The sequence below is a fragment of the Castor canadensis genome, chromosome 14 (assembly GCF_047511655.1).
Source record: "Castor canadensis chromosome 14, mCasCan1.hap1v2, whole genome shotgun sequence".
In the NCBI taxonomy this organism is placed as follows: Eukaryota; Metazoa; Chordata; class Mammalia; order Rodentia; family Castoridae; genus Castor; species Castor canadensis.
In genome coordinates, this window is record NC_133399.1 from 7,950,632 (window position 1) to 7,961,468 (window position 10,837).

At 45.4% G+C, this 10,837-nt stretch overlaps 2 protein-coding genes and 1 pseudogene across 3 annotated transcripts in view; 1 reads left to right on the forward strand and 2 right to left on the reverse strand.

Moving 5' to 3' along the window:
* Positions 1 to 4,633, reverse strand: part of LOC109686579 (uncharacterized) — a 38,464-nt gene extending 33,831 nt beyond the window's left edge. For both annotated transcript variants that reach the window (XR_012441264.1, XM_020163951.2), the window contains exon 1: positions 4,495 to 4,633. Coding sequence is in view for 1 of the 2 variants with exons in the window: in XM_020163951.2 (XP_020019540.1) it covers positions 4,495 to 4,497 (3 nt within the window). In the remaining variant the exon portion in view is untranslated. The remainder of the gene's footprint in view (positions 1 to 4,494) is intronic.
* Positions 1 to 10,837, reverse strand: part of LOC109686580 (uncharacterized) — a 301,371-nt gene that overhangs the window by 121,140 nt on the left and 169,394 nt on the right. The window lies entirely within an intron of this gene.
* LOC141417127 (small nucleolar RNA SNORA51) lies at positions 8,493 to 8,607 on the forward strand (annotated as a pseudogene).

Here is a 10,837-nt window from a genome sequence, read left to right on the forward strand (position 1 = left end):
CTATCTTGCAAAAACCCATTACAAAAAAGACCCTGAGTTCAAACCCCAGTACAGTAAGCAAATAAATAAATGAATAAAAGAATGGGTGCTGTGTTGTAGCACTTGGAAAAAGACAAGCCAAATGACAGGAGCAGAATTTATCACGAGTACAAAAGTCAAGCCCAAAAAACCAAATACACAATCCAATACAAGTGATAAACTGGCCCTGCCCCAGACCCTGGCACTTCTGAAACATACCTTGGCAAAGAAAACACCCATCAGCCTTTGCAATTCCATTAAGACTCACTTGCTCAAAATTCAAAGGAGGCAAAATTTTAAAAGCACTGCTTAGTTAAAAGTAACAGATTGTAAAGATAGGAAAGTTCACCAGAGAATCAGGGCATTGGGACAAAACTGGCATGAATAAGGCAGGAGAGCACCCAGGGACATTGTTGACTGCAAGGCCAGTTATGAATCTGGATGGGGAATCCAAATGTGTTCATATTGTTACTAATACTAAATCTTACAGGAAATGTTTTATTCATTCATCTCAAATATATTTCATCATAAAAATGCAAAGACTTAAGACTGAAAAGCACATCCTAATGTGTGTGGTCACCTGTCTGTAATGTGACAGTCTAAGTTGGAATCCACAGATCTGGTAGCAAGAAGCAGAGCAGCATAGGTCACAGCAGGGGCTCCCCAGCAAGCAGCAGTTGAGATGCATGACAGTCATCAGAGACCTGGGCAGGTGAGTGGGTCACAGCAGAGGAGACAAGACTCAGGGGAAGGTGTTCTAAGACTAGTGATCTTCCGTAAGGTGTCCTGATGTCTACTTTGAAGACAATGTGGCACAAAGGGGACATGTGATGCTTACCACTCACAGAAAAATGACCCCTGTGAAAACACTGACTGAATATAAGTAAAAGGAATGGAGACTTCAGTAACTACACAACTGAGGAACACACCTGCAAACATTATCAGGAAAATTCAAAAGAAATAGACCACTACTGCCATTCAGAGGACCAGCAGGGCAGCAGCAGAGCACAAGTGGTAGAGGGTTGCCTGGGAAGCATGAGGCCCTGAGTTCAAACACCAATACTGCAAAAAAAACCCAAAGAAAGAAGAACCTCATTTCCACAGCAATGTCATTTCAGTATTCAAATGCGCACGTTTTTCTTTTTTGGCGAGGGTGGTACTGGGGTTTGAACTCAGCGTCCCACACTTGCTAGGCCAGTGCTCTCTCACTTGGGCCATGCCCGCATCCAGTTTTACTTTAGCTTCTTTCCCAATAGGATCTTCTGGTTTCGCCCTGGCAGGCCTGGACCACGATCATCCTATTTGCACCTCGCTGGGAGCAGAGATGACATGTGTGCCACCACACACAGCTTAATGGTTGAGACAGGGTTTGAGCTGTGCTGGCCTTGGACCTACATCATCCTGATGCCTGCCTCCTGAGGACCTGGGATTACACACATCAGCCGCAGTGCTCACTGTTGAATGTCCATGTTTTAATAATGAGAGAGAGAGAGAGGAGAGAGAGAGAATTTCATAAAACATGAATAGTCATATAGAAAAATTCTCACTGTTAAGAGATCATCAGTTAAGGAAAGGTACAATAACACAAATGGGTTGTTTTGACAGATTTCAAGTGTGGACAAATCACACAATAAACACACACCCAGCCAGGCACCAATGATTCACACCTGCAACCCTAGCTATTCTGGAGGCAGGGATCAGGAGGATTCCACTTTAAGGCCTCCGTAGCCACATATTTCACCAGACACTACGTCGAAAATACCCCACACGAAAGAGGGTAAGCCCAGTGGTTAAAGTGTACCTGCCTATCAAGTATGAGAGCAGGAGTTCAAATCCCAGCACCACTGCACAAAACCAAACCAAACCAAACAAAACAAAACACATCCATGGGAAGTCTGATAAATTCAACTACTATCAAAATTTCATATTAAATCTGAATTTAACCACCTAATTATTTCCAGTGTGTAAAAAATTATGTTCCATTAAACGTGGGCACAAAAATAAGAATAATATTTTCAACATCTAAACATAAACCTGGGCAGGGAACTTGTGATTACTCATGTAATCCTAGCTACTCAGGAGGCAGAGACATGAGGATTGTGGTTCAAAGCCATCCCAGGCTGATTAGTGGCTCAAATGGTAAGAGTGCCATCCTCGGAAACACAGACATTGAGTTCAAATCCCACTACCGAAGGAGAGAGAGAAAGACAGGGGGAGAGGGGGGGAAAAGAGGGAGAGAGAGAGAGAGAGAGAGAGACAGAGACAGGGAGAGAGAGATGGGGAGAGAGAGAGAGAGACAGAGATGGGGGAGGGAGAGAGAGACAGGGAGAGAAAGCAAGGTAGAGAGAGAGATGGGGAGAGAGGGGGAGAGAGACAAGGAGGGACAAAAGAGAAGGAGAGAGAGAGAGACAGAAAGAGAGGGGGAGAGAGAGAGGGAGAGAGAGAGAGATGGGGAGAGAGAGATAAGAAGAGACAAAAGAGAGAGGGAGAGAGAGAGACAAAGAGAGGGGGAGAGAGAGAGGGGGGAGAGAGAGACAGGGGAGCGAGATGGGGGGAGAGAGAGAGAGAGACGTGGGGAAGAGAGAGAGAGACAGGGAGAGACAGAGAGAGAGAGAGAGAGAGACAGGGAGAGGGGGAGACAGAGAAATTGAGATTCAACAAAGGAAATAAGGGAGAAAGTCAGGGAAGGAGCTGCTTCACCCACAGTTCACAAGGGACCCAGGCTCTTAAGGTGAACACAAGTCTGACCCTAGACACCACTGTCACTGTGCAGAGACAGCCCAGGGCTTCAATCCCAGGGAGGGAGGGAGGAAGGAAGGAAGGGAAGGAAGCCTGAGCAGCCAGGAAACTTCATTCTGGGGCCTCTCCACACCAAGGGCTTCCCCATCCATGTTCTCTCCTCCCAGCAGCAGCAGGCTTTGTCCTACAGGCTGGGTTCTGACCTGAGCTGCCCTGTCCTTGTCCTGCCCTCACTAATGACACCACATGTGTGCTGTTTACTGAACACCAACCAATTCCCCAGCACCCACCTGGTGTCCCACAATGCAATTCTGACAACAGGGAAAATCAGAACATTCCCTATAACTTCTGGGCTCAGACTTGCCACACTGTTCCCATGTAGATTTGAGGCCAAAGCCTGTGTTTGTTCTGTGTGCTCACCAGTCACCTTCCTCAAGTGATGGAGAGGTGGCACGCTGAGTCACCTCATTAGCACAAATTCAGAAAAGTGCCTAAAAGACGTGAATGACAAACAACGAAAGACACTCTTATTACTCAGCGAATTCCAAGGGTTTAAGGTTGGCTGTGTCAGAAGATCTGAGACACAGACTGTTTTTTTAAATTATACTGCTTCCCCAAATATACCACCAAAATTACAATTCTTTTCTCCATATGACACAGTGAAGGTGTCTTTCTCTCGACACCCCTCTCAGACTTCCCTAATTCACACCAATTACACCTAGAACACACCAACTGAAAGGAAAAGAAAAACTGACTAACACCTCAGCGCTGGAATCTTGGCAAATGGCAGTGCTCACACAGCTCCCACCTCACAAAGCTTTCCATTTGAAGGTTGCCACCATCCTCTCCTTTTACGTCTGTGCACTGGCCAGACACAAACTTTTCAAATGCACACTTTCTGTGTCAGAAATGATTCAATCAAGTGATCAGCCAAAACAAAACTGAAGCAAACATTTCTAATCTTTTTCCATCTCCTCTCACCAGACCTCTGATCTCTGACCACCCTCGCCTGAACCACCAAAGACCCTTCCTTTACTGTCACCTTAAGGACAGGTGATTCTGTCCCGTGAGCTGATGCCGCCCCTCCACCGCCCTCCTCTCCCCTTCTTTCTCCTGCTGTTTGCTCCTCCCTAGAAAGCACAGCCTGCTCGCCTGGCCCTGGAGACCCCGCAGACTTGCACTTGGGGCTGTCCCGCCTCTGCACTAAGCTCAGGTCCCCGCCATCTGCGTTTCATTTGTAAACACTGTGTGCACACAGGCCAAGGCCGACACCAACCACGTCAGAGGGACCCGCGTCTCCCCTTCCGCTCCCCCACACGTGCCCCCGAGGACCCCTTTCCCGTGCCGGCCATGCGGGGAGTCCACAAAGCTAGGGATTCCCCGGCTGAGGACCAGGTGGCGGTGGAGACGCCGCTTCCACCATCAGGAAACTCGGGGCGCTCAGGTCTGCGCCGGGATGGGGACGGGGACCCCGCGGCCACTCGGGAGCCTCCCGCCACCTCCGCCGGCACCGCGCTGTGGGGAGACGCGGGGCTGCGGGCGCGGAGGGACAGGGGGCTCCGGCGGGGACAAGGGACAGGAACTTGGGGTCCCGGCTGCGGCCCCGCCCCGCCCGGGGACCGAGGGGACGAGCCGAGCGGCGCCGGCGGCGACTCTGCCGCAGACTCCGGGGCTCACGCGGGGCCCAGTCGCTCTCAACCCCTCCTCGCCCGTGTCACAAATCCGCCCCACGCTCACCATTCCTGACTGCCGGGTGTCCTGCTGTCCACTCCTGCTCCTGGGGGTCAGCGTCACAAAGCAGGAGGAGCTGAGCTGCCGGCCAAGTCACAATTGCCGGGTGAGCTACTAACAATGGCGGCAGACAGGAAGCTGGGCGGCGAGGGGCGGGCCTTTCCCCAGCCGGCCCTCCTGATAGGACAGCTCTAGCGGGCCTGATTGGCTAGTGCTCAAGGTGAGTGACAGCAGAGCTATCCCTTAGAGGTAGAGAGGAAGCAAAGAACACAGTCCAGCCCAGCTCCACCCAACTCAGGATTCCTACTGGACACCGACCGAGCCATATCCAACACAATAGTGCAGCGAAGCTGAACTTGCTCCTAGTTCTCAACAGCGGCCACCCGCTTCTTCTTCCTTGAAATAGGGTCACAAAGTGTAGAGAACCCCAGACGCTGGTCCAAGGACACTGGCCAGTGGGCAGCCACCCCATGGCGATCAGGGACTCTCTGCTGCACTTTCCACTCCATCCCCTCCTTCCTTTCATGATTTCCATGGCAATTCCCGCTTATGGCGATTAGAGACTTCCCCTTTCACCCTCCTCCTTCCTCTTCCACTCTAATTACCATAGCTACTCCCACTGGCTGGGCAATGGCTCCTGACCTATCCTACAGATCCGTATTATCCTGAGCTCCTCCCCACCAAACCTGGACCTATCCCGACACCCCATAATACCTTAAACTCTTGACTATAAAATATATATCCAGGCTATAAAAACTGGGCTGCCATTTCTTCTGCGTGACTTCTCCCGCCCTGCTCTTTGGGATGGTGAACCTCACTGGAGAGCGTGCTCTCAATAAAGCTTGCTTTAAGCCTGTTTACATTATTTGGCTCCAATTTGACCTTCCCATCCGCGTGGACCTAACAGACACAACACAAGACCTCAGTGAAAGTGGACTGCTTAGGTCAGGCCAAGGCACACTGGACCAGGAGGGTCAGCCTCATGTTGTCACAGTTGAGAAACTTGGAATGAGGAAGTGGGCTTCATGGCAAGGCTTTTCTCATCCCTCATCATTGGATGAACCCAAGTTCAGTCAAGAAAACAAAAATGCACATGACTTCAATAATCCAATACATGGAGAGACTGGACTTAGATGGCAGCAACACTCCACAAAGGCATATAGGACAAAGAAAAGCAAACCTGAGCACCAGCCCAGACAAGCAACCAGCCTCAGCCAAGGTCACAAGGAAACCCACCCTGAGAAGATTCAACACATGCCTGATTTCCAGGGTGAGAATGAACCCTCACATGGAGCCCAGAGCTGATGGTTCCCTGGTGGTGAGTCAGGGACGCCTCAGGATGTAACTCTGGGAGCCACCAATTGCTGCTGCCTCCTCACAGTGTTGACTCCTCAATTCAACACCTTAATAGTCACCACAAGGTAATTCACCAGGGACACTTTAAGCTTCTGACCTAACTAAACTGTCAAATTCATAATCCCATTGGACAGAGACTGCCAAGAGAGTATTTCTCTGACCTTGACTATTACAGAGTTTCTTCATGTTACAGCCCAACTATGGCAACTCCATGCCAAAATTAAAACCCCGTGCAGACCAGAGCATCATGTCAACCAGAGTCACCACCTCAGGACAGAGCCTTCCAAGGCACCTGCACATAGGTCTCCTGCCCTCCAGTCTGTCTCCACTGCTTCTGTCCCTGTTCTGAGCAGCTGGACACATGCAACTCCCTCTAACATTGGTGACAGTCCCAGGTTCTCTATGCCTGGTGATTTACCTGCTGTGCTTACCTTCTTGGTTCTATCTCTCCACTCCACCCTCATCAGCATTGACCCAACCTACTATTTCTTTTTTTTTCATTGGTTAACTTTTTGAGACCATGTCTCCATATGCAGCCCAAGCTGGCCTCAAACTTCCTATCTTCCTGCTTCTGCCTCCCAACTGTGAGGAGTCCAGGTGTGCATCAGCACACCTGGCTCCCAGTCCTTTTTATACCTAAATGCTGAGCATCCTAGAAATAAGTTTATCTTTCACAAAGTCTAACTGGCCTCAGGTTGAATCTTCGTGAGGTTCAATTAGATCCTTCCATTTGTTTTAAAATTATTTTATTAGCATATGTTGTACAAAATTTCATATATATATTTCGGTACATGCATATAATATTCTTCAATCATATTCTTCCACACACACATTCACTTTACCCTGCCTACCTCCTGTTTCCTTGTCCAAAATAGCTCCACCCCCTTTATACTCATGTCTTTTTATTCTTAGATTTAACCTCTGAATATGACATTAAACATGGTATTTGTCCTTTCAAACTTGACTTAGCTGACTTAGCATGATGATCTTCAGTTCCATCCATTTTCCTGCAAATGATATCACTGCATTCTTCTTATGGCTGATTAATATTGGATTGTGTATAAGCATGTTTTCTTTATCCATTCATTGGTCGATGGACACCTAACTTGGAAATGGTGAACAGTGCTCCTCTAAACATGGGTGTGCAGGTGTCTCTATTGTATGATGATCCTTCAAGTATATACCCAAGAGTGGATCATATGGTGGTTCTATTTTTAATGTTTTTTGGAACATTCACACTGATTTCCACAGTGGCTGCTCTTGTTTACATTCCCTCCCACAGTGTCTGAGGGTTACTTTTCCCCTTTGACCCTGCCAGCATTTGTGGTCCTTGTTTCCTTGACGATATCCAATCAGACTGATGTGATATGGAATCCTAGTGGAGTTTTGATTTGCATTTAAGGAAATGGCTAAGGGATTTTGAGCAATTCCTCATGTTTTATGGCCATTTGTATTTCTTGTTTTGAACACTGTCCAGTTCATTTCCCCCTTTAACTAAATTATTGGTTGTTTTGGTGTTTATTTGTTGATCTCTTTATATATTCTGGATAATGACAAGTAGCTGGCAAAGATTTTCTCCCACCCCGTAGATTGTCTCTTTACTCTGATAATTGTTTCTTTGATGTGCAGAAGCCTTTCACTTTGATGCAATCACATTTATCAGATCTTGCTCTTATTCCCAAGCTATTGGAGTCATGTCCAGAAAGTTGTTGCCTGTGTCTGTCTTCAAATATTTTTCTTTTGTAGCTTCAGAATTTCAGGCCTTATGTTAAGGTCTTTGATCCACTTTGAGTTGATATTTGTACATTGTGAGAGATGGGGATTTTCTTCAGTCTTCTATCCTTGTATATCCGGTTTTCCCCAACACCATTTGTTAAAGCAGTTGTCTTTTACTGAACTTATACTTTTGGTGCCTTTGTCAAGAATCGTACACTGTAACTGCATGGGGTTACTCTATTCTACTGATGTACGTGTGTGTGTGTGTGTTGGGGCACAGTGCACACACATATCATGCTTTTTATTACTAAGGCTCCATGGTATAATTTGAAATCAGTTATTGTGATAACTCAAGCTTTGCTCTTCTTGTTTAGAATTGCTTTGGCTAATCTGGGTCTTTCTGCTTCCTTATGAAATTTGGAGTACTTTTTTCTATTTTGATGAAGAATGTCATTGGAATTTTTATGGGGATTGCATATTAGCTATATAGTGCTTTCAGTAGGAAAGCTATTTTCAGAAAACTAATTCTATTAATCCATGAACATGGGATGTCTTTGCCTCTTCTAGAGACTTCATCAATTTCTTCAATGTTTTATAGTTTACATTGCAGATGTCTTTCTCTTCCTCAGTTAAGCTTACTACTAGGTAGTTTATTATTTTAGGCTATTCTTAATGGTGTTATTTCCCTGCTTTCTTTCTTAGCATATCCATTATTGGTATACAGAAAAGCTACCAAGCCAGGTTTGGTGGTGTGCACCTGTAATCCCAGCTATATGGGAGGCATAGGTAGGAGGATCATCATCCTTGTCAGGTTCTATGCAAAAACATGAGAACCTATTGGAAAAACAACTAATCCAAAAAAAAAAAAAAGGACTGGTGGTATGACTCAAGTCAAAGAGTGCCTGCCTATCAACAGGAGGTCCTGAGTTCAAAACCCTACACCAACCTCTCTTAAACTGACTGTATAGAAAAAGGTAAAGTAAACCTATCCCATATACACCTCAGCCCAGTCCTGTGCTTAGTCTATATTTTGAATGGGAGACCTGTGGTGGAAAAAATTTAAATAGTAGTATGACATACAGAAAAAAAAGAGTCCATGAGCAGAGATAGTAATTGATAGTATGTATTCTTATAATTGATCAGAACAAAAACCAGAAATGTGGTTTGGAGAAAAAAAGAAGTGGTATTGAGCTATGTTGACTTTTATTGTGTTTCTTGGCCAAAAGTTTCTTCTGATCTCAGAGTTTTCTGGTAGCAACTTTCCTGTCTTTCAAGTATGCAATCAGATCATCTACAGATAGGAATAACTTGACTTCTTCCTTTCTTATTTGTGCCCCTTTTATTTCTTTCTCTTGCCCAATTCTCTGGCTAAGAGTTCAAGCTCTTTATTGGGATTGTCTAGGGCTTGAACTCAGGCCTTTATGCTTGCAAAGCAGGGCTCTACTTCTTGAGCCACACCTCCAATCCATTTTGCCCTGGTTGTTTTGGAGATGAAGTCTTTTGAACTATTTTCGCAGGGTGGCTTCAGACCATCATCCTCTTCATCTCAGCCTTGAAAGCAGTTAGGGTTATAGGCAGAAGCCACTGGTGCCAGCTCAATTACTATTTTCAATGAGAGTGAAGAGAGTGGACACTCTTGTCTCCCTCCTTATTTGAGAGGAAATGTTTTTATTTTTTCCCCATTTACTAATGTTGGCTATAGTTTTGTCATATATAGCTTTTACTATGATGAGGTGTGTCCCTACTTTTCATAGTCTCCTCAGGGCTTTTGAGTTCTGTTAAAGACCTTTTCTGCTTCTATTGAGATGGTTGTGTGGTGTTGTCCTTGATTCTAATTATGTGCTAATTACATTTATTGCTTTCATTTTATTGATGTTATTACATTTGTTGAGCTATGCTTGCTTCCCTGGAATGGAACCAGCTTAATCATGTTGAATTCTATTTGCAAGATTTTGTTGAGAATTTTCACCTTTATGTTCATCAAGGAATTTGGTCTGTAGTTGTTTGAACTCATTGCTTCATGGCTATCTCTACCAGTTGGGGCTCTACCACTTGGGCCATGCCTCCAGTCCATTCCTTCTATGGTTATTTTGGAGACAGGATGTCATGAAGTATTTATTGGTGCTGGCCTCAAACCATGATCCTCTGGATCTCCACCTCCCAAGTACCCAGGAATATAGGTGTGAGGCTCTGGTGCTCTGCCTTTAGTTCTCTTTTTTTCACAGTAATACTGGCTTCCCAGAACAAATTTGGTAGTGCTACTTCATTTTCTATGTTATGTTACAGTTTGAGGATCACTGGTTTTAGTTCTTCTTTAAAGGTCTGGTAGAATTCAGCAGTGACTCTCTCTGGTCCTGTAGTCTTCTTTGTTGGAAGTTTCTTTATTAGTGCTTCCATACAATTGCTCATTATAGAGCTGCTTAAGGTATTTATATCCTATTGGTCCAATTTTTGTAGGTTATATGTGTCTTCAAATTTTTCTTTTTTTTTTTGTAGATTTTACAATTTGTTGTAATGTATGTTTTTAAAATATTCCTTGCTGACCCTCTGAATTTCATTGGTATGTGTTGTAATAGATTCTTTTCATCTATTATCTTAATAATTTTTGTCTTCTGTTTCTTTTCGTTAGTATGGGTAAGTTGCTTTCAAGAACCAACTGTTACACTGACTCTCAGTATTGTTCTTTTACTCTCCATCTCATTAACTTCTGCCCTGATCTTTATTTCTTTCCATCTACTCATTTTGTGTTTGACTTGCGCATATTTTCTAAAGCTTCAGGTCTATAAATAGTTTCTTTAGAAAATCCCGTTTCTCCATGCACTGGGTAACTGTAGTCCGTGGTTAGTATGTTTTTCTTTCTTGGTTGAGAAGAGGTAGAGCATTAGAAAAGGTGTTGAGAAAGCCTTGGCCTCAGGTCCAATTCATCAATTGCGTGTCTGCCCTTCCTCCTGTTCCAGTGTGATGTCTTTTGCCCTAGGCCACCTTTCTGCTGTTGTCAGGACGTCCCCATGGGTCAGAGTCTGGAATTCCCACTTGTAAATCCACTTCCATGAGGAGAAAGCGGGAAGAGCCCAGTGAGTTCAGGAAGAAGCAGGTGGCCGCTCTCAGGAGCCAGGAGCCAGGTGTCATTCAACGCACTTTCCCCAGGCTGGGCCAGGTCAGCTCCCAGTTGAACCCCGTGCTGGAACAGCTGTGGATGAACGTGTCATTTGCCCTCCTCCTGACCAGGTAAGAATCGGTTCTCCTGTCACTCAGGACTATGACAAGAGCAGTAGCC